The following is a 24,854-nucleotide window of genomic DNA, read 5'->3' on the forward strand; positions in this document are numbered from 1 at the left end:
TTACAATATTAACAACATAGTATGACTATCTTATGATCAAATAAATGATAGATGGTAAATCTATCATTGACAGATTGGTAACAGATAATAAATGATAGAATCAAACTGAAAGCTTATAAACTGCTGAAATAAATGTAATAAATTGTATTTCCGTCAATAAATTTGGAGAAAACAAACCTAACTAAATAAATAACTGAATAAAAAATAATTACTAAATAAACAAGCCAATGGTGTAATGTTTCAGCTATAAGTCAAAATTATAGCACACACACATATAGCTTACATCCATCCTTTTCCATCCTATTATAGCTCTTTTACGATCAGTCACATAAAAATCCTCCTAAACTCTTGAGCAAACAGGAACTTTACCAAAGCTCCCCTGTGCAAGTCTCCAGGACCAGATGATGTCTCGGCCTTGTATTTGACCAGGAGACTCGGGACAAAGCAGCTAAGAAGAAACTAAACAAAGACACCTTAAAAAGGATTTAAGGTGTTAAACCACTCATTCATTTGACTTTCTCATGTCTTTAGAGGACAAAAACGGTAGATAAAAAACTGGGATAAAAGCATTACTTGTTCAGTGTGTGGCACATGTATATATCACCTTAGTGATATTATTGAGAATTGAGCTTTTAAACACTTGGCAAATCAAAGAAATAATGAGAGGCAGTGACTAGATTGGTGGCTATCACTCACTCAATTATAGTAAATGGCCTGACACATGTTGATAAACACAGATAATTACTTGTGAAAAGGTTCATCATTATCGTTATATCATTACTTTCTGGCATTCGGGTGCTAAGTGTCTAACAAGATTAGCCTGCCAGTCACGTTCCTCCTCTCATTCGAGCAGACAATGGACAACTTTACAAGCTGGCTGTTTTTGGCTGTTATAAGGTTCAAGTGCTGCCCACGTATTTGGGGATTAAAAAAAGATGAAATAGTCACTGTCTCCAGAATCTGTGATTATTTTAGGATTAAGTGTTACTTTATGGGTTGAGAAAATTGTCCTTTAGCTTATGAAAAGCTGATGTTTTGGAGATACAAGGTTTTCACAGGACAATGACAAAATTGTATTTAAAAAATAAAATTTAAAATGAGTGAAACTATGACAAAAAGCACATTTGTTGATGCTTTTACCCGTCTTAGAAAACTAGATGATCGTGAACATCATGACTACATCATCCGAGTTGTTGTTGTGCAACATCTGGTGGCAATTTTCCTCGAGATAGAGAGATTAAAAAGTTTCTACAACATGTACACAAAACAATCCCCTAAAAGAAGCATTTATCACCCCATTGCTAATTTGATTTATTTTGACTATGTGACAAAAAATACAATTAAGAAATAAGACTGCTGATGTGAGCAGCGTATTTTTCACAGCCATCATTCTTACAGCGTCCACATATGTTGCTGCAGTGAACCCAGCATCAGAAAGGAGCCCTGTCACTATGTTACAGCAGGAATCTGATGATGGCCTCTTCTAAGCAAGCGATCACGCACCATCTGGTACTGTTCTTCAGCTGTTTGAAGAATCAAGAAAATCAACCCATCATCTACCCCCACACACACACTACCCCCTGCACTCATGCACACACACATATAAACAGCCAGTGATATGTACACATATGAAATGCACTTGCACACATACATACACATGAATAATTTCATCCACGCCACACTTCATTGGAGACACACGGTTTTTTCCTGAACGCCAGCAGGAGTGTGATGTCATTACAGCTCTCTAAGGCCTCCTATTAGCCAGTGCTCTGTAATCACTCTGGTGATATATTAGTACAATGCATTGATTACCCCATAATCCAATCACTCGCCTGTTATTGATCTTTTATAGAGCGCCCCCCAGACAATAAAGCTGTAGCCACAGACTGTGGGTCAATAGGCACACAGGGAGAGGAGTCTCCTTGCAGCTAATTGGCTTATGAAATAATACAAACATTTTGCTTTCTCTACACCAGCAGAAATCAATGCAGAGCTTAGCTGGTGCATTCAAATCAATTGTCTTGAACCACATGTCACACTTTCTTCTGCCAGGACTTATCCTTCACGTTTCAAGCTTTATCTAATTCTGTGCAGTTTTTTTCTTTTTCTTCCGCTCTATTTCTCTGTCTTGCTAACTCATCTGCTTCCTCTCATTCCTTCTTTTTCTTTCCTACCATCCGTCTTGCCACTCCATCGTTCTCCCACTTGGTCTTCTCTCCTCCTTTACCCCTACCCCCTCTCTGCCCAGCCTTCGACTGTTGTTGGGTTGCCAGATAAGTTTCTGCTTACAGGGAGACCACATCTGACACCCAGCTGTGTGGGTCATGGGCTGCAAGAGCAGCTGCTGGTCATAAATCACCCGAGCTGGAGGAGTTCTGGCACTCCTTCTGTCAGCCGTGAAACAAAGACGTAGAGGTAGCGGGGGGTCAGAGGTAGCCAACCTGGGTAACTACAGGAGAACCAGCACCACCTCTGTAATGCTGCACTGAACAATCCTCTGTTATAAAAACTGTACTGTAAAACCGGATGAAGTCACTATAGGATGTAGGGTGCCAGAGGATGCAAATGCAAAGTCAAGAAGTATGGTGTAATATGGTATGCAAGCAATTATGGTTAAACAGGCGATGCAGCTTGTGAGCTGTGAGGTCAGAGGACAGACAACCCCTTGCTGAGTTACTGTAGCTGAAGAAGAAGAAATGCAAATAAATTCTCTCAACAGAAAGGGAAGGCCTTTGTTGGAGACACATTTTGGTATGTCTAAAAAAAACTGAAATGAGCTCTTTTATTCAGGTTGAAGCAGAAATTAGTAAGTAATTGCAACAAAAAAAAAGATTATGTTAGTTGATGAATGAAATTCTGTCAAGATAATTTCACTTGTGGTTCCAGGGTAAATTACATTGTTTTAAGTGTAATTTCTTTACAATTGAGGACTTTTTAATATAAAACATATGATAATTTTTTTATGATAGATTTTAATCTAACATTTTTTTAAACAAATAAAATAGCATTACAGATATATCGATATATTAGGTATTGTTATGAGCCTGGAAAGTATTTGGAATTTTGGTTATTAGGACAATGTTATAGCTTTAAATGTTATCTTTTCCTCATGCTTAAGGTTGTATTGCTGTAATAATTATTGTTTTTCTGAACTAATCTGACTGTTCTACCTGTAATGAAATGTTTGCCTCTGCAATATTATATATATATATATATAAATAAAGTAATATCTCTGTCCAGAAACACGATTCTCCATTCCTTAAATACGTTCACATTACCAATATCAGGGTAGTCAATCAAGAAAAACTATTGTATAATTTTGTTGATATTGCTACACTGGATTAAAAATTAACTCAATAAGGATTAAGTAGTTTTACTTGTTGGAAGGAGTCTTCGTATCTTCTTTAAAAGTGAAAATCCAGCATCTTCAGGACCTAGTTTGAGAACCCCATGAAAATATTGAAAACATTGCTAATTAAGCACTAGATTTCCCTTAATTTCACCTTTTACCCATGTGTGCAAATGGAATGCATTCAATGTTCCACTACAGTATAAATTGTTGTAATTTAAGACCTGCCTTTCATTCCAAGCCACCTCACGGTGTTTATACTTCAGCCCACACAAGGCTGCATACTTCTACAGAGATTTGGATAATAAATTGGGTGGTTTTTTTTTTACAAGATGCCAATCTTTTGCAAGATAAAGGAAAAATGAGAGTAAGAAGCATGGCGGCTTGGGGGAAAGAAGGGGGTTGGACAGCATTGGAGGGGGATGAGTGAGGGTTGGTGGTTATAGTGAGGGTAATTGAGTATTCTTCTTGGATCGCTATCCATCTAAAACCATCTTCTCTACATTGCCGCACACAAGATGACCGAAGCTGGAAACAATATATTTCTAGGTATTTCAATGCGGACATGTCCTCGTAAAAATCCAGTGCTGACTGTGAGGTGGCTTTCACCTGTGCACTCTTAGTTTCTGGAAATGTTCATTTCTTTGGACAGAAACACAATTGCCAGAAAGGTAACAGCAGTATATGGGATGTCGGTGGAGAAGGAAGGGCACGGAGAAAAGAGAGCAGATTATAAAAAAGCGTATAAGAGGGGAAAAGAATGACAAAAGAGAGAAAGGGAGAAGAAGACTTCTTTGCCCTTTGGTGTGAAGCGAGGGCCGATCGATAGCGGTGTAATGAGCCTGGTATTAGCTGGGGTGCAGAGGGACTGGTGCAGGGCAGAGGGAGGGCAGGGGGGGAAGGGAAGAGCCAGGATCTGATTCCCAACAGCAAACAACACCATTGCTGCAGACATCAGAACCAACACCTGAGTACACCTATTAAAGCCAGATGACCCTCGGCTCGGCTAATGACGAATCCACCCTCATACAAACTTCTAACACACACATGTGCTCTCACACACTTTTATTCAACCTGCTGGCTGCTTTAGTACCCATCACAGAGTTGTTCTATCTCTGCCAAGCTGCCACATAAGCCAAACGCATTACCCAAAGAGGGCTAACAGAGAAAAACCAAGCCTAATCCCGACTAAGAAAAGGACTGCACTTAACATCACCTCTCCTTTTGGGTGCAGATTACCTAACAATGGCTTCTGCCACTCTCTTAAACCCACTACACAGTGGCAATTTGATTAGAAACAGAGAGATGCAGGGATTCTCTTTGGTTGGTTGAAAGAGAGAGAGAGCAAGGGGGACCAGCAGGGAGAAGAGGGGGATAACCATCAGGTACACTCAAAGCCAATCTGTTGCCTCGTCAATAGGCTCATTCTGCTGGAGTGCCGAGCTTGCTAGCCCCCAGTCTCAGCCGCCAGACAGGCACAAGCCGGGGCGACGCTGAGAAAGGGCCACGCCTGGGTCCTCTCAATGGAGGGATCAAAGCAGGGATAGAAGGATGGGCCCCCTCTCATTGTGCTCGTGTCTCCCAAAACAAACGCATCCTTCTATCCGCTGGAAGCTGCGTGGAGGTGGTGTGGTCAGAGGAACAGATGGCGCAGGGGACTGCCACTGGGAGACACCTGCACGCTGCAAAATGAAGTGTCGCCTTCAACACATCCACATGCCTAATTTCTGGATGACGAACATTTGGGCTTCCTTTCAATACAATAATAACACATAGTTATACAGTATATGCTATACTGTGAAGTGATGTGCTGAAAATGTTGCTTCCTGTTTAATCATGGGGAATATTTTTCTGGTTTAAGCACAACTATTCATCTCAGCTATATGTCCAGATAAAATCACTTGAAAGCATTTCATCAGCAAATCCCATGAAAAGACCAAAACCAACAATGAATTGATCAACAAGTATTGATTGTGTAGCAAAAGGCTGACCTATTTCTCCTCCAGGCTCCGTAGTTTTTGAGTCAAACCATGCCATAAATATTACAGCACCAAATGCAACAACAAATGCACTATGAACAATGTTTGCTAAAACATATACAGTGTCCTGTGACAGACTAACATATAAGCATTAAACTAAAGGGCCAGTTCACCCCAAATCACAAAAAAAAACATTTTCTAGTGTTTCTAAATTGTTGTTTCCTATGTGATTATATTCTGACATATTTTTGAACAGTTTTCATTAGACCTACTTTCTACCAAAGAAATATTCCCTACACAAACTATAGATTATCCACAGTAATAGGGACAATGTCTCTGAAAAGGGATGCTGCAGGTGAATTGTTTCCAGTGACCTTCACGCATTTTTTTAGTTTTAATAATTTCAGTTAACTAACTCTTTAACATATTTCTTTAATACTCTTGCTCGTTTTTTCTATCCTAATCCTGTGCACCACCTACGACGAAAAGCTCTAATGCCCTCATGTTTTATCTGCTAAACTCAATCTAAAACAGAAAATGTTAAAATTGACTTGCTGCTAATTAGATATTTTTGTTTAGAGGAAAACAATCAAAATTGTTCATTTTGTATTATTAACATTATTTCCTCATGCCGTGAATAGTCACAGTCTCATTCCCTGCCAGTGAGTAGAGAGATTTTCAGGAGCCCATCAGAAGCAGGGCTTCCAGTAGATATAACCCGTGCTATGGTAATCACATGCTAATCACAGTTAACACCAGCGCAGGGTCCTATACTCTAGATTAATGCATCCGTCGCATATTCACGTTTCCATTAGCATAAATCAGGTTCACCCTGCCTTTGTAATTAGTGTTTTCATGTGAATGATAATAAGATATGGTGATTAGGTCAGAGTACTAGAATGGAAATGCTTGTCAGCTTAGTCGGCTCCAAACTGTTCTACACATGTTGGACTATCAATATGTGCTTCCTCGAGAAACAATTAATGATGTTGAAAGATAATTGAAGATTGATAGTTGGATGTGGAAAACAAAAGTAGAGTATTAATGAAATTTCTGCAAGACACGAGAAGTATTAGGATTCTTATGGCAGAGTCAAAAGACATGTATGTAAAAGCACACCATCAGTTTCACCCTTCATACAGTATGTTGTAGTAGACCATTTTACAAATCCTAATATATGTTTTACGTATTTAATTCATAAATTACTGCATGCTTTATAATGTTAAGGAGATATTTACAATGACACTGAAATTGTGAATTTGAACTTTGTGTTTACATAAAGACTGATTCAAAGCTAGGGAAAAACTTACAAATACTACATATGGAAAAGTTATCTGAACGTTAACAGGATCATTCACTTTTTTGTTTTGGATCACACTGTCCATCCCTGTGGACAAATGTTCCCAGGCTGCAGGACCACACTTTTCTTACCCCAAAAACATGGGAATGGTATGAGGAGCCCCATTCTTCTCCATAAATAAGTGCATGAAAACTCAAAGGGACGTGCTCTGCCATAGCTTGCACCAAGGACACAATTCACCTCTGTTCTTCTGAAGTCAACATACAATAAAAACCTTTTTGCACTGTCTGCAGTCAATATTATACCTTTTTTTATACGAGGCAGTGCAGAAAAAAGCACAAGAGAGCACGTATGAGCGTACGAGTGTGCTTGGTAACATGTAAGGGCTCCAACACGAGGTCACAACACAGAGCCTGCACGTGAATATAAGTGAGGGAGAAAATATGTTCAGGTGCAGTGCACACCTGTGTACTTTGATGAAACACACCGCATAAGCAGGACACGCAGCAGTGATTGGCCAGAGGTGGGGTTCATTCTTTGTGGGTTTTGTCTCCCTCGGGACACCCCTTACACCCCTTCAGCCCCTGACATGGAGCATTCCTCTCAGGCTGGTGACCCCACGTGACGGACAGCATCCTCCATGCCTATAACCAACGGATGCGACCCGCGCAGCCCCAAGAGACAGAAAGGCAGAGGTTGTGATCAGGAATGTGAAAATAATTAAACAAATCAAAAGGTTTTCAGTGAGTTATAACAGCAGCAGAATGGGAATAAATGAGATTGAATCAAACTCTAAAGGATCAAAATGAAAACCACAATCCATTATTTAATGCCATCAGGGTTGTTGTGCAAGTGTGTGTATTGCAAGAGTTATTTCTCATTTAAGCTGACACCCCTGTTTCCATGGTAATTTATAAGGCCTGACCTGTGAATCCCACCACCTCCAAAACTGTCTTGGGTATGGGTATCATAACCCTTCTTTGAACAGTTTGGTAGCACATCAAAAGTCTAAAATGTGAAAAACCGATAGTCATGACACAACTTTTGGTATCCCGCTCTTTTTTTAGGTTAGGGCTTAGCCCTAACCTAAAAAAAGAGCGGGATACGGTAAATAAAGGTGAAATTACTTCTTTTTATTTTTTTTGGGTGGGAAAAGTCTGACAAAATTGCAGAATGGCCAGGCAGTTAAATAGCAGCCACCATTTCTAAATCAACCACTTTTTTCCAGACATGGGTATCTATTGTAGTTTATAGGTATTTTTTTGGTTTACAGGGCAGTAAACACTTTCTTACCTCCAGTCACATTTGTGAGAGGACTCTGCATCACATTGCAGCTCTCGTCGGGGAAGAGGAATAGCTGAATGAGAGATTCTCAAACAGGGGCAGTAATTTGCAGAGTGTGTTTCTAAGTTATTCCAGCTCCCCGCAGCTCAGCAGTGGCTGACCCCTCTCCCCGTCTGTCTGCTAAGAGGCCGACAGGGAGGAATCAGCCCAAATTACCTTTATTGATCCAGTGAGACAGGTGAATACCAAGCAGGTCTCTCTCCCCTTCACTCTTCTTATCTCTCCATCCCCCTCCCTGCCTGCAAGAAGAGAGAATATAAAAGAAAGAAAGAAAGAAGGTAGCTTTTACGTGAGAGGAACTATTCTAACCACCACCACACGTTACTGTATCAGCCATTGCAATGATTTACTGTTGCATTCAGGTCGCTGTGATTAAACCTGCCTTCTCGTTGCTCATCTTTCACCAGAGTGAACAGAAATGGTGAGCGGCTGTTTTTCTGCCTCCAATCCACCGTTGTCCTTTCGCCCCAGCATACAAATCACTGTGGCGGTGAAAAAGGTACTCCATTAGGTCCAACTCTGAGTTAAATCAATGCGTGACTTATCAAATGAAATAGGGGATTATGAGGTAATCACCTGGCAAACGTTGCTGAAATTGTAATTATCTCCACTGCACACATCTCAGAGAGAGGAGACCAAACTAACTATTTACGTGGAGGATGGGATAACAAGGTGTAGAAAAGCACAACAGCTATATCTCTTAGACAGCGACGTGTGGCAGAATGTTTATGTGCTGAGAGGAACCAGAGCTACTCTGCGGTTTCTCTGGCTCAATAGAGAAATATGTACAAAGGCGTTCACTGCTTTGACAGATTTATGCTTCTTGTCCTCTTTCTCATTACTGCAAGACTGCTGCTCAGTCTTGTTGCTGCCTAATCACAGCGCTGTTTATGTGCATTACATTCTCAGCACAGGCAGGTGCTACATTATGTACAGTGTTATGAAAGGATTTGTAAACGGCATACTTTTACGACATTCATAAATTACACTGAAGTAAGAAATAAAATCTGCAATGTAAATAAATAATCTGAAAATCCCAAATTTAAGATATAAAAAGATAATCTAATGACATATAAAATAATAAAAAGATAGAATAATTAAATAAATAGAAAATGTGTTTTGTTTAATGCGTTATAGATTTTAGATAAATAAAAAATAATTGTATCTTTTAAAGAGAAATTTAAAAAATCCATGATAACCTTTGTACTGTTTATTTTTATTATAAATTTTGGACCCTGAAGCAATACATATGTATAATTAAAGTCCACTGTGAATTGAAATCTGTTATCAGCCTTTGCGAGTTAAAAAGTTACAGTTAAGACAATTTTGAAAAGGCAATTGAAACCTGTGGCTACAACCACAAAATTTAATCTGATCATACATAGATATATAATATATTTCCCACTGACAGAATGAAACGATGATAAGGGATATATTTATGTTTAAACAATGAAAAGTATTTGAAATGTATTTCTCTATAAAACTCTTGACTGCATTTTCAACTGCACTGCAATGGTAATTAAATAAGAATTTAGTAGCACAGCAATTTACAGTCATTCACTATGCATTTTGAAACATAAAATAAATACATTTATGCAATCTAATATTGAACATTCTGTGTCTGTATTTATTTTTCATGAAAATTCACATGAAGAACCTTCCAAAATTCTCTCCCTTTCATATATGTGGAGTTTGAATTATCTACATCCTATAATTGAAAATGACTGATCACTGTGTAAGTGCAACACAGTCCCCAGGTGGAAGTACTGCAAAGTTACATCACTGGACCCAAAGCCAGTTGAAATCTGACTTTTGGCTATCTTGCCCCATCTGTTGGTCAGATGCACTCACTGTACTGTGTAGCTCTAAATAACTGCCAGCTAATTAAAGTGAAACACAGAATGAGATATGAGACCGTCTATTCTCCAGTTTTTTAATGTGAAGAAGAAGAAGAAGAAGAAGAAGAAGAAGAAGAAGAAGAAGAAGAAGAAGAAGAGAGGAAGTTCTGCTGCCTGGTAGTATCAACTGGTGCTTAGTTATTATGATTGTTCTCATAGCTAAATATCATATTCATTGCTGTAAGAGGAAATGTTCTAGGTCTTCCTTTGTTTGGTTTTTGAGTGATTTTGAATTGTTTTTTTCTTCAATGTAAAAGGTAAAAATCAAGTAAAATTGCAAGAAAAATGTGTAGTGACATATCTAGGAAATAACTGTTTTGATTAATCTCCCCTTGTGTGCTGCTCCTAAATGTTGATTTTATTTTCTCTGGCCTTTTTGCTTTTGACTCGTGTTTTTTTAAGTAATTCCCCCCATTTTGTTTTGTTTTTTGTTGATGTTTTTGCTTAGGGGATTCTCTTCTTTCTTGAACATTGACAACATTTGTACTGAATCCACTGACTATTTTCTTTCCCCTACGAGGAATTTTTATATGTTGTTGACTTTTTTCAATAAAAAAATAAAAAGTTTCAACTGGTGCTAATGCTGAATTTTGAGGTGGTAACGGTTAGGTGACGCACACACTACAAACACCACAAAACAGGCTGTACGTTTTTGACAGCTACCCATCCCAGGCACACTTTAACATTGTATCTGATGTTCTATGTCACTGACAGGCACTGTTATGTCAGTATTTAAAAAAATTATTCCTGTAACCCCAAATAAAATCTTGCATAACATCCATATGAAAGATCATTAAAGTTGAAGAAAAGCAGTACTTACTGTTCCATATTTATCCATCAGTGCATGAAAAATCACTTTTTAATCATAGAGCTGCAGAGCAGTAACATCACTAAAGAAACTTTCTACTCTACACAAAGCAGCACTTCCTGTCAACATGCACAAACTTGTACATAAGCAGAAACACAGTGCCCCCTTTTGGCTTCCAGCTGAACTACCTTTAAAAACACAACCAGCCATAAATAGATTATCCACTATCGAAGCTATTCTGACTTGGTACAACTATGACAACAAGCCCTCTGTCCGCCCAGGGACAAGCAGAGGTGTGACTGTGAGAAGCCGGCGCATTAGGTTCAGTCTGAGCTGGGCTGAGTCACACTTCGTCACCTCTTTTTGGTGTCTGTGATCACACCACAAGCCCTGTCAAAGTTCACAGGGGCAGGCCAGCAGTCACACTCTCCAAATGCATTTTCATAACAAGATTAAAAATCACACAAAGTAACATCTTCAGTGACAAAATTGTTGCATGCTCATGAATACTCAATTTTGAGCACCACCAAATTAGGCGTCCTTTACAACAATTGTTTAGAAAATGATAACTTTTAAAGTATAATTGTGATCTACATAGATCTAAAGTTAACAGACAGGACCAGGGGAAGATTAATATCCATCACTTTATATTCTATATTAAAATCTGACTATTTTAACTTATTATTAGAGACTAGTGTATTTCGAGGCAAGGAGAGAGGGGAGTTGTGACGCGTGATCGGCCACAGAGGTCAAACATGGGACTGAACAGCGTTTCCCCCCCCTTAGGTGTGTATTCCTCGCGCTCAACTTCACACCAGCTCCTGGGAAAGGACAGCATGTGTCTGAAAAGTTAAAAGTGTGCAAAGTTCACCAAAACTCACAAAGTTTTTATGGGCTAGGAGGACATCATGTAAGAGCAAAACCAAACATTTTAATTTAAAAATGTTAATGATAATGTGCATTTCATTGAAAAAACTTTCACACTTCACACTCATGCACAAACACATTCTATGCCTGAGACAGTCCTGTGCAACTAGTTTTCTTCAGCTATACTTTCCTTCTAAGCAATCCCCCACTGCATGTGTAACCACTAAACACAAGGTAATGTATGCACATGTAGATAAACCCACTAAGTAATGTCTGCTTCAGTTGACCCAAAGTGTGTGCAGTAAAGGTTATAAGTTCATCAGACATGGCATGAGTCCCTGGCTGGTTTTATATTTAACTCTGGAGGTGAGCAAATTTCACACCCAAGTAAGTGACACTCCGAAAACCACCAGCTCTGACACCCAGGCCTGGGAAAATCTCGACCATGCAGGCCAGGGTTGAAGAGGTTATCAGAGCTTCATCACCAGCTCCTAATGTCAGGTCTGCGTATAAATATTCAATTTGATTTTGGTGCTCAGTAGCCTCTCTTACCCATTACACTCTGGAAACATTCAGCACAAACTTTCTTCTTTTGCTTTACACCCCTACAGTCTTCATACTTGTGTTTTAGTACCAATGTGGGTGTGGAAAAAAAAAAGTGTACCAAAACCAGTTTGTTAATTTATTATAACGGTCTTCGTTTTAATTATAACTCAGTCTGTCCAATGGAGGTCAGTAGTTCAGTGGCAGTGCAGCACCCCTGGTGCAGTCAGAGACCACAGTTTCTCACGTGAATAAGGTGTGTAAACTTTGCACCCTGCAAAACACCTAAAGACGATTCGAAGGGTTCCCACGGAAAGACTTGAAAGGTTGGCACCGGGGTCAGTTGAAGAGCTCAAGTCATTGAGTCAGAAATACAAAATGTGATATATTTTTACTGAGCACAGACTGCATGTTAGATGACAAGTCTTACAGTTTTATGGCAATATTTAAGTTTTAGAAACCGTGCACTAAACTATCTCATATTCAAACAATATGCTTTGTGCAGCAATATGCAATGAGTCAAGACACCCATTTTAAACAGGTCATGGACATTCTTTTGTGGTTTAAAATCCAACTGTACAACAGTATTATTACATCTACAGCTAAAGTCACTCTAAACCTGCTGCTCCCTTATTACTGTAAAACAATAAAACTACTTTCTTTCTGCATGCCAATGACTTCATATCTGATTAATACGTATTAATAAGTATTGTTAATACAAAGGCTGATTTTTTGACATTTTGGTTTGTTGTAATTTAATTTACTGCAAACGTGTTCTCCAATGTTTTAAATATTCACAACTACAGCATAGTATGAAGTCATGCATCGTTAGCTCACCTTGGAGCTCTGTCTTGTTGGGCTCTAAATCAATGAATGAATTATTTAGGTGATATTGTGGTGCATTATCAAATAGAATTGTGTGTTTTACTGTAATTACCAAAACCTGTTTGACACATAAGTAGCTGGTTGTTAGATTTCTAGATGAGATATAATGTGTAGTCTGTAGTAAACACTGGAGGTAATGGTGTCCATACACAATGCCAGTGAGCAGGAGGAACAAGGGGTCACTAAATGACCAACGCCTTATTTTTGCCCCAGGGCCCTGTAAGGTAATGTGTTAATCTGGCTCTGATTTATTTTTTTATTTTTTGTATAGTTAGTCAAAGTTGGAGTGACAAAACTTCTAAGTGGAGATAAATGATGCAATTGATATTAAATGATGCCACAAATTAATAAAAAAAACAACACAATCATGGGGGCAATCACTGAAAACCTTTGTCCATCATGCCTATATGTTCTGCCTGATGCCATTACTGTAATACCAGTAAATGTGTGTGTTTGTTTGTTTGTGTGCGAAGGTGGGGCACTGCACAGTAGTCCTATAATGATGAAAGCTTTTTAATAGCTCCATTAAGTGATCTGAATGTGAATATACATTCGGTCATTAATTCACGTGTTATCAAACCATTCCTCAATCTATTCATTCCTTCATTTCCTATCATGTGAGTGGATGAAAGAAAATACTTTTTATGGCATACATCTTTTCATCATTTCAGTCTGTCCTGATGTATATAAAGAGAATATTTAAAGTCCAACCATCATTGAATTCATGAAATAATGATAACTCTGACTATGCCAGTAGTTTTTGTCTAAGCTGGTAGCTTCATTGGAGATCTGCAAACGTTTTTCCTTTGACTATCTCACCGCAGATCTTTATGCTCTCCTGACCCGGTTGACACCTTTCGTGTCACGCTCACTCAGTTTCCGCACTTCAGGCGACAGTGCGCAGGAAATGGCGCTTTGACCACCTTGCACTTATCCATGGGAAAAGAGCTGTTCAGCCACAAGCACGCGGATGTGTCAGATAACCCCTACTCTGCTACAACTTAGTAACTAAGACCAGACGTGTCCGTAAACTCCAGGAAATAACCCCTATAGCCACTCCACTTGCACTTGTTTCGCGTTGCCAGACCTTCCTCCACAGCACTACGGAACACTAACCTTCATCCTGGACTTTACATCTGCATTGCATATACTATTATTTTCAAATGTTGCACTTAACCCATTCAGCCTTTTTTCTTATGCATAGTTACTTGGTATTGTATATATTTGCTTTTCTGTATTGTTTATAATGTTGAATATGTTTGTTTGTTTATGTATGCACCATTTACCAAGGCACATTCCACATAAGTGTACACAAAAACCTTTTCTGATTCTGATTCTAATAAGGAAAATTATATTAGGCTATATAATGATAGAGATGCTTTAATGAAGAAGCAAATGAAAAAAAAAACAGAGAGCCCAGATACACATAAACCACTAATGTCTTACAGAGTTTCAAATAGGTCTTTTTTAATAAAGTCCCAGTGGAGAAGGTCTTTCCCTTCGCTCAGAAAACTTTGTTTTGTTCCTGTTTCTGTAGCAACTGATTTCATTTCGACTACCGAATAAAACCTGATTCAAATCAATAATTAAGCCCCAGACAACGACATTCATTTTATGCATTTTATTGCAATTCTCAGGTACAAAAGAGGTAGACATGTTAAATGAATAACTTAAACAGTGAAAAAGGTCAATTTACATATATTTACAGTAATAAGTTAAAAGAAATATATTATCACATTATGAAGGAATTCGTCTTCAATGGCTTCAGAAAGCCACATTTAGTTCAGCTCCTTTTCTATCTCCTCCTCTTCATCATCGCTGTCTTCATCGCTGCTGGAGTCTTCGTAAGGGCAGATGGTCGCTTGGACCGGATAGTTGCGCAGGAGCATTTCTGCTTCCTGGTACAGATAGTCGAACAATTTCGATTTCGGCCAGTACAACCTTTAAAAAGAGAACAAAAATGAATAAGACATGCATACAAAGAAATAACCTGCATAAGAATTAAAGATAATTTAGTTACCAAAACTCTACTTACTTCACTGGGTGAATGAACTGAGGAGCTTTGGGGAGTTGTGCAGCAGAAAGTTCTCCGTGAATAGAGTGAGCCTGAAAGTTAAAATAGAACGACTTTGTTAAACTTTTTATCCATTAAACAACATACGTTTGAATTTAAAAACCATTAAAAGTCAAATCAAGTCGTCTAAACTCACCTTGTGTGTCCCAGTTGTGTCCTCTGTTCCAGTCCATGGTCTCCACAAACGACCGGACTGCTGAGTCACATTGTCTCCATTAAAAACAGAAGTTAATCCAACTTTGGTAGTGAAAGTCCCCATAGTTCCTTGTAGTGGTCAGTCCTGCGTAAAGTCCTCAGAGGATGTGTGACTGAAGGCAGCTAGGAGCCTCCTATTTATCAGGGCCCTGGGTAGCTAGTGCCAAAATGCGCTTTGACGAGTCCCCAAGTGTCTCCTTGCGCCACGCTGTTAAGGTGCGAAGTCACACTTCAGCAAACTCCAACCATATGGCCACTTTCTTTCTTATCAATATTGTATGTAGAATAAAAATATCATGAGTGATTAGCCGATTTAAAACATAATTCTAAGGTGAACTCTGTAATGGTAATTTGATTCGATGTTTAACATTCAGGTGAACCTGTTCTCTTCACCAACTATGTAGCCCATTATAAGTGCGCGTAATGTAGAGGTATCATTATCTGCAGGTCTATCTAGTGATGTGATGTTAATTAGGTTTGTGATTAAATTGAGATTGGTTAGATAAGCTTTTGTTGATAAAAACGTGTTCTTCAAACTCTTTAACCCCTTCACCTTTCAGTATCTCCGTCTGTGTTGCCATTTGTGTGTGAGGTGTGAAGAAACACGTGCCCATACTGTCATTGCCTGCTGAGTGGGATGATGGAAGAAGGCTCGTGCGCAGTGTGGAGGGCTTGACACGCGTCAGCCTTTTGTATATAGAGCAGCAGGAGGGGTGCTAATTGCTGCACCTCTGCAAATGCAAAGCTTGAATGCATCACAATCCCATATGGAAAACCTAATACTCAACCTGTAGGTTTAAGTACAAACAGTTAATGAGAACAGAACACTGTATTGTTATGTTATGCAACTTCTATAGGAGCTCCACTTACTGCCCTTTATGAGGAAGAACTTCTGTAATCCATTAACTCAACTAGTGCCCATTCTTTCTTTACAGGGTTGTTCTTTTAGATAGGCTATGTGAAGTGTTTCCTAACAGTGGCCCAGTGGGGGGCAGTGTGGGGCTACATGCTGGGATAAAATGATAATGGGAACAGTGTAATATTTTTAAACATTTGTTGCTACAGCAATGCATAATTTTCTCTAAGATCATCAGAGAGAGTAGTAAAATGACTATAGTATCTAAAGCTGTCAGACAAATGTAGTGGAATAGAAAATACAATATTTGTGTGTGTGTGTGTGTGTGTGTGTGTGTGTGTGTGTGTGTGTGTGTGTGTGTGTGTGTGTGTGTGTGTGTGTGTGTGTGTGTGTGTGTGTGTGTGTGTGTGTGTGTTTTCATCTGGCTTCATTCAGAGCTAATGGGTGCCACATTTGCAAATACTACTTGTTTGAATGGACTCTATCAGGCCTGCAGTAATGGGGTCTGTGTTTGAAGGTGAATCGTGCCTGACCAGCATTGGATTTCTTTGCCCACAAGCTCCTTCCGCATCACAGCACTACTCTCCGGGGAACAAGCAGTCAGAGATGGGCCTTGCTTTTGTGCAGCTAATTGGACACACCATGCTCTGCTGCTGTCTTGTTTTGTGCTTTTGAGTCAGTTACTCTTTTGTTATACTTTGTACTGTAATGGAAAATATATAAATGGATGCATTACATGCTCTTGCTGTTTAAACACATATGCATAAATGGGAAGAGTAATGCTGAACTTGTTTTGATTATTACCATATAGTAAAACTAGGTCAGCATATAAGCATAATGTGTTTTCAAGTGCTTTCTTCAATACTGATCATCAAAAACATGTATCTTATATGTTTTTAATAATGTAGGGACAGCTCTTTAAAACACACATGATGTATTTTGAAAGGATAGTGCTAAGTATGTCATAGACTAAGTAAAAGAAAAAATACAAAAGAGCAGAAAGAGTAAATGTGAGGTCTGAGCTCTGAATGAAGTGCACACACACACACACACACACACACACACACACACACACACACATACAAGAACAGACAAAATATTAAGGACACTTATTATGGAAAGCGCTACAGGAAAAAAAAAACTTTAAAATAAACCAATAACAAAGGATGAGATGGAGATCAAAATATGAAGATTTGGATTGTACAAAGAAGAAGCTGCAGCTCAACATCAGAGAAATAGATGTCTTAAACAGACATCCAGTGTTTTATTTATGACTGAAAAGTTCACCATTTGCTCCTTGTCACATCCACTTCTCTATAGCTTTTCCTCATAAAACCTCCTCCATTATCTCTATTGCTTCACTTTTGTCTCACTTTGACTTTTTTTCTTTTTCTGCTTATTATTCATAGGTCATGCTGCTTCTTTTTTTGCCCACGTCATTTAACACTTATCTCTTACAACGAATCTCATACTTGAGAGTTCCTCTCAATGGCACTACTAATGTAATTTTCTAGTATTTCATTCAGCTAAGCCTTTTTTAAAACACAGAATTTAATGTGTTCCCAAAATTAATATGAATTCATTCTTTAGCCATCAGCTAAAAATCAAGTTTACCATACAGTCTAGATATTAACATGTAATAATGATACCCTTCATGGTTGATGGTCCTGCTTCCAGTGTGTGTGTGTGTGTGAGTGGTTTCACCCATTATCCTTGTGCTGGGCTCAGGTTTTAAATTGTTTTTTTGGGGGGGCGGGGTTTAACTGAGTGGATATATTTGGAAGCACTCACATTAAGTGTTGCACTGCATGAAAAAAATGTTCTTACGTCATGCACCAGTAACAACAGTATTGTTTGGGATCTTGATATTATCCTTGGACTTTAGTAGGTAGGGTTCATGCTGGGCCACTGATAAAAAATACACAATGTTGCGAAAGATCCTGTTGTATTCTTAGAAACGATACGTTATCTATCTACAAGATGAATCTCGAAAACAAACCTTCCATTCTTTTTAGGGGCATTTTTAGGCCTTTATTTCCACAGGACAGATGAAGACATGAAAGAGGAGAGAGAGGGAGAATGACATGCAGCAAAGGGCCGCAGGTCGGAGTCGAAACCGCTGTGTCAAGGAGGAAACCTCTATATATGTGCGCCTGCTCTACCAACTGAGCTAACCTGGCCCCGATCCATTCCATTCTTTAATGAGCAAAGAACATGTTGAGATGTTTATGCTCCTCTCTGCATTCACACTACAACAGTTTCCAAACATGCAGCAGTTGGGTAGTCCTATTTTGTCCTTATTTAATTTGGAGGAGCTTGGAGGACTTACGAAAGTTGCAATCCAAGACAAAAAAGTACAAATCTGAGGAGTCAAAATAACTTCTCAAGAACCCAGGCTATGGACATCAATACAGTAAAGTTTAACGTAGTTTGGCTTTGGCCATCTGGATTAAAAATTAGTTATAAACTGGTGCAATACAATTTTGACTTTGCATTGACACATAATTGTTGTCATGCTCTTTTAAGACCTATACGTTAGGTCTATGTTTAGATTCTCCATAAACGTGTGAGGATAAAGTAAGCCCTAACATATGCCCTATGTGTAATATGGTAAATCAGAATCAGAAACAGGTTTATTGCCGATTAAGTTTTCACATGCAAGGAATGTAGTTTAAAAAAGAAAAAGTAAAGAATCACTAACATATTTGTAAAATATATTTGTTTTTAGAAAAGTCTTACAGCGTTTAAAATGAAGAGGATGGAATGTGCAAATGTGTAGATATTCTAGTCATGCAAGACTATTTGTTAAATGTATTCCTGGGAATCGAACTTTGCTCTCCCTACTGTTGTAAGTAATGCTCCTGTAGTGACTCCTGGCTTAACGAGGAAAACATTCCTGCCTGTGACAACAGGAAGGGAAGAGACGTGAGTCATGATTCATTTACTAAAAAGGTGATGCTGCTGCTTCTAATACCACCTCCCTGCTTTCAGCTTGCAATTAAAGATCTTTTTTTGTTTGTGGGGGTTTAAGGTGAAAAAAACTTTGCAGGGGCTAACAGCTCTTTTTAAAATGTACATCACTATCCAATCAATGAAGAGCTGTTTGTGTTGAAATGAAGGACTTCCTGCCTCTTATCTTAAAATCCATTTTATGTGATTCATTCTGTGAGTACATTTGCCACACAACATCATGATCTCTTCTTATGGACTCTCAGCAGAGGTAATCATGCAGATTAGATTACACACAAGAGATCATTCATTTCACACCTCAGCTTCCATTGAGATGTAGATACAGACATTGTAAATACACAATATTGTGAGATACTGCATATCTTCCATTCAGTATTTGCATTCTGGAGAGAGCATTTCCTGTATAAGTTATCCTTACAGAATAGCAGTGTTGTGACCAAGTCATGTTTGCTCAAGTCCCAACTCCCAAGTAAGTGTCAAGTCATTTGTCATTAAGACAAGTGAAGTCCCAAATCAAGTCACTTTTTTTTTTACACGCAAGATAAAGCACTTTTACTTGAGGATCCGGTCTTTATAAAGCAAAATAAAGGTATTAGTCTGATCAGAATGAGTCCCCAAAGGACAAACAAAGTTGAGGTTGTACTGTAGTCTTGAGTTGACTCGTCCAAGTCCAAGTCCCCAAGTCTCAAGTCCACATCTCTGCAGAATACCAAATGATCAATGATTACTAAGGCATAGGGTTTGAAGAAAGTTATTAACAATGGAGCTGCAGTAAAAATAGTGCATCATCCATCCTTAAGTTTAATCAAACTTATTTAGTATTATCATCATTTATCTCAGGTATCACAGTGCAAGTGTATGTGTGTTTCATGAGTTTCTATTAGCTTTGAGTTGTGATCCAAAATAGGATATGAAGGTCAGACTGATCCAGACTCACCATCCAGACTTAATCAAAGTCCTGAGGGTTCCCTTGGAAACCATCTGACAGGGACAAGTAGAAGCAAACAGAATATAAGAAAAACTGAAAGAAATACTGTCAATTCAAATGCAAACACATGACAGAATAAATCAATAACTCTGAAAATAAGAGGCTGTGCCATGGCACATACAGCTATGCTTTTCAGTTGAAGAAACATGGATCCACAATAATACAACTTACAAGATAATGGTATGGTTGTGCATGCCACAAAAGCATTGTTAACGTTGTTTTACTCTCTCTTTTTTGGTTCTTTCTTACTCCGTCATCTTCATTTCAGCCACTGACCCTCAACCACAGAGACCAAACCCGTAAATCCCCCAGTGAGGGTCAAGATGACAGTGCGGATGTCTTTTCCTTTCGCCCTGCACTAATATTAACCTCCGCGACTGCTCAATGTGCAGCACGGTTTTGGGTTTATTAAGTGTGTGCTTGAATGCTGTAGGCTACCTGTACTTGAAAGGGGATGTGCAACGGGAAAGCCTCAGTATCCCAGGCTTAATGAATTTAAACTTGTAGAGACTGTTTTGCAGAGGTTGACACTGAGAATGAACCCAGTACCAGATACATAAGGGAATTAGGATGCAATTAACAAATGAATGAGTGAATGTTAATTTTCACAAAGTTTACACTGCCACCAAGTGGGTAAAAATCATTTATGCAGGTTTAAGTAAAACTGCTGTTTTCATGCACACGTGCTGATAAGCTAAACCTAGCACACCCGCTAATGTAACATGTTAATGCTACACTGAGCTAGTATGGTGGTTTATAAAGGTTTTGTACTGATACAGTATGACTATTTTACTGTTGCTGGTGACTAACCATTATCTACTATTGTGGTATTCTATTCCAGATACCATACAACTTCTCATACAAACATTCAAACAACAAAGTTTGGTGTGGGATCGAGATTCCTTGCTTCCATCTCTATGGCTATCTCTCTGACTGGAGACCAACTGCAGATGAGGAGCTGGCATACAGATATTAAGGAATACTCATTTCAGTCCTGATAAATGTAATATACAGAAGACTAGGTGCACAGGAAAAGATCATCATACGGAGGGGGCTTCTTTACATTTGGTATTCTAATTGCATTCAGCACATATTAGTTGTGTTTTGACTCCTCTCTAACAAGTACTTTGAACATTTCGCTGCCAGCTACCACTGGACATATTTCTTTAGATCAAAGCCTTCGCAACGTTTACTATAAAAACAGCACAGCATTTCATCTCCCCATGACCGAGATGGCTTGATAAGAACAAAGCAACAGACCAAAGCACACCCAATGGGACAGCTTTTAGAAACTGGCTGCTTTCATTAAAATATACAGTATTACAACATGCAGATACATATGAGACATAATACAGCGGACAGCAAGCTCTGATGTAGTTTTTCCACCCATTCCAGCTTTTAATAAAATTAATCTAGCAATATTTGGCGCTTTTTTTTTCTGATAACTTCGATTTTCTTTTCTTTTGTGAAGCTCTGGGCCTCAAGGGGAAATATAAGCTGTAGTTCACTACAATAGCCTTTGCTATTTCTGTAGTATTTTACAGCTTAATGTGAGCAAATCTCTCCTTCAGCTGAGCAGCAGAGACTAGAAAGCGGCAACGATGTCATCTGGAGACAAAAGGTAGGAGTCTATGAAAAAACTGATTTTACAGAGGTATAGGCACACTGATTCATAGACGTGAGTAATTCATTCAGACAAATAATTTGGATCTGATAACTCAACAAATATTATCAAAGAGTATCACTAGATGACATCATCATTTTGATTCTCAGTACTCCGAGTAAAGCAGCCGCTTTTATGTATGTGCACGCTACAGGATTAGCATCTTTCTGATAGCATAATGTTTTACCATAGTTTATTTGCCATAACAATCTTTACTAAATATTAACTATACTCTAGTTGCCTCGTGCAGATATTTTAGAAATCATTTTGGAACTGCTGACATAAGAAAAAGTCAAAAAACGATCTTCCAGGTTTTGCAGAATAGTCTGGCAATAGCTCTGCTACAGTGCCGTTCTTAATACTACCACCAGATGATGCCAAAATGAGGGATTTTTAAATCTTACACAGCATGGCTTTAATTTAAAGGATCTGCAACAGGACTGTGTTTAAAACTCCATGGATGGTGCTAATGAAATAGTTATAACCAACAACAGTATCACCTCTGCTAAAAAAAAGGCACCTTGCAGCTGAAGTTTTCAGACATACGTTTGTGGGATTTTTGCCAAAGATACCAACACAGAACTAGCTATATAACAAAGAAAAAATACAATATTAACACTGAGATAATTTTTAACACAGTAAAGTATACTCATGGCATCCAGATTTTAATGCATTGTATGCATTTGTGATCATTCACGGTGAATTATTTTTATGACAGAGAAATGTAATTTTGGTGGCACATCAGTGAATGAATGGATGCCTGAAGTGGCTCTGCTTAAGAGGTACTTCAAAGATTCTAATTATTATAAGTAATGCAGGACTACTAATGAAGCCAGTTGCTTAAATGAAAATTTAGGGCAGGCCAATTAGAAAAGTGCTTCCTCAAGAGACTTGGTGGGTGGCAAATTATACTACTGCTCTTGGGGTCTTTCACAAAACCTAACACTAAACCCAACAGAGATGTTGCAATTGATTGCTCAAAAACAGACTTGGGTTGTCCCTCGACAGCAGTTCAATAGTTGATTGAATATTCTGTGAAAGATTCACCAACTGATTTTGTTACAGTGCCCAATAACTTCCCCAAATCTCTCAACAAAGCTGGGACAATGTTACAATAAAATGGCTTTATTTCTAGCACTGGCATATTTTGGGAAATAGATCAAACAAGTGGAATATTTTAATTATAGATTCATGTATTCTGCTAGCTTTGGGGGAGTTTTAAAATTAGAAATTGGCAGCATTGCGGTTATTTCCATTGGTGTATGTCTTGTATTGTTATCTGTTTAAACATTGTATTCTTGTGTGTTAACTTTAAAAATAATGCACTGTCCATACCATACATTGTGGACACAGTAACACTTCGCAATGTTGTACGTTGTTAATGTTAATGCTGCTACCAAAGAATGAGATGGGAACAAAGTCAGGCAACTGACTGAATGAATAGGTAACAAGGTGTTTCCAAATCAAGGATATATAATTCATGGTAATTCATTTTACATCACGCTGCTTAATTTTAGCTGTGTCTCACTGGTTCCTCGAACTCTGTAAGTCTGGCACTCACCACTAATGAATCGTTCCAGATTAACTCTTTATTATGTACATAGTTAGCTTTTGTCTCCTCATATCAAGTGGTGTGTCATATTGTAAAATATAAATATGCATAATGTATGGTATTATTATTACCCATACAGATTTGAGAGTAAAGATAAAAGTGGGAGGGTTGACAGAAGTAGGCATTCCCTCTGATTGGCAGGTTGGGTTCAGGCACTTGAGTCTTTCCCTGCATTTCATCATATCATTCATTATTTTTAATGAAAAAGGAAATAATGATAGTAGGCCTACTTGGATCCCCTTTAGCCTATTATGTTTTAAGATGGTGACCATATGGGAATACATTTCAGTGGAATTGTACCACGTACGATTTAATGTGACAAATAAATGTTGGTTAATTGAGTAATTGATATGTTTGTCGAACACTCATGAAACAAGTGAAAAAGCCATGACTATATTACCAAACCCAAATACATCCTCAGGCTACATCCACACTAATACGTTCTGGTTTAAAAACGCATATCTTTTGCTACGTTTATGCCTCCCGTCCACACTACTACGGCATTTCTATGCCCCTAAAACTGGTGACCCTATTTAAGTTTGGGAACTCGCTCTGTTGTCTGGACGGGTAAAAATGAAGACCTTTGAAAACTACAATGCATGTCAGTCAGTCTTATTGGCTAGATGGGCTTACATACCGTTCAGTAACAGTTCCACCTCGTCATTGCTCCAAGCAAAATCCCTTGTCTTACTTATTGCTGTTGTTGTTCTTTCTCCAAAATATTTTTTGTATTATCTACTTATAGGCGGACTGGCAATCTGGCAGTTAGGCTACATCCATGATTTTCAACCGCAGAGTAAAAGGCAGGCAATCTGCTTCCGCATGCCCATTGTATGCAAATGTTGTTGTCAGACGTGTTAAAATGGAAGGAGATCATTATTGAATGTTTTTGTTTCAAAAGTCCATTTAAAAATGAAAGGTTAGATGTAGCCTCAGACTAAATGGCTTTTACATTTATCTATTTTTTACATTTTTCAGACTCTTGTGCGTAAATATGTAAAATATTTACATGCACAAAATTATATTAATATTTCACACACCCAAGCACACTCTCATTGAAATGTAGTCTTCTCTAGAGATCAACTGATGCTATGTACAAATTAAGTATTATACTTGGTTTCAATACAAATACACACCTCCTCATTCAGCCTATTGAAGGAAACCATGCAGCATCTTCGCCCCCAACACCGCACTCCGTGACTGGTTAGGATTTTTTTTTTTTTTTTTGCAGTGTAATCTCAGTATCTCAGGGAGTGAGTGAGCTAATAGTATAGAGGATGCTGGGTGATGGAGATGGGGATGCGTACCAAAAGGCTGCTGCTTTTCTAACAGGACTCACATGAGGATGAATGGAGCTTTGGCGTAATGGTAAAGCGACGGATTTCCCTGCTCTTCATAGCCTTTTTGGCGCGTTGTGGATGACGGACATAATATAGAGAGTTGTTTGCGGAATTCCCGGAATTCACAGGCTGCATACTTGTTTTCAACAGCACGGAGAGGCTCACATCCCTGGAGATTGTGGT

At 38.5% G+C, this 24,854-nt stretch overlaps 1 protein-coding gene and 1 long non-coding RNA gene across 2 annotated transcripts; both read right to left on the minus strand.

Moving 5' to 3' along the window:
- Positions 1-6,541: 6,541 nt before the first annotated feature.
- LOC120546234 lies at positions 6,542-10,801 on the minus strand. Its single transcript, XR_005636838.1, has 4 exons — positions 10,691-10,801; positions 8,351-8,454; positions 8,129-8,207; positions 6,542-7,272 (listed from the first exon to the last, which is right to left on the minus strand). It is a non-coding gene; the product is annotated as an uncharacterized LOC120546234 (long non-coding RNA).
- A 3,950-nt stretch (positions 10,802-14,751) lies between these two features.
- Positions 14,752-15,306, minus strand: ripply2 (ripply transcriptional repressor 2). The gene is made up of 3 exons (XM_039782887.1): positions 15,184-15,306; positions 15,009-15,079; positions 14,752-14,914 (listed from the first exon to the last, which is right to left on the minus strand). The coding sequence occupies exons 1-3, from the start codon at positions 15,304-15,306 to the stop codon at positions 14,752-14,754; spliced, it is 357 nt and encodes a 118-aa protein (XP_039638821.1).
- Between the last annotated feature and the right edge of the window lie 9,548 nt (positions 15,307-24,854).

The sequence above is a fragment of the Perca fluviatilis genome, chromosome 18, assembly GCF_010015445.1.
Source record: "Perca fluviatilis chromosome 18, GENO_Pfluv_1.0, whole genome shotgun sequence".
Classification (NCBI taxonomy): Eukaryota; Metazoa; Chordata; class Actinopteri; order Perciformes; family Percidae; genus Perca; species Perca fluviatilis.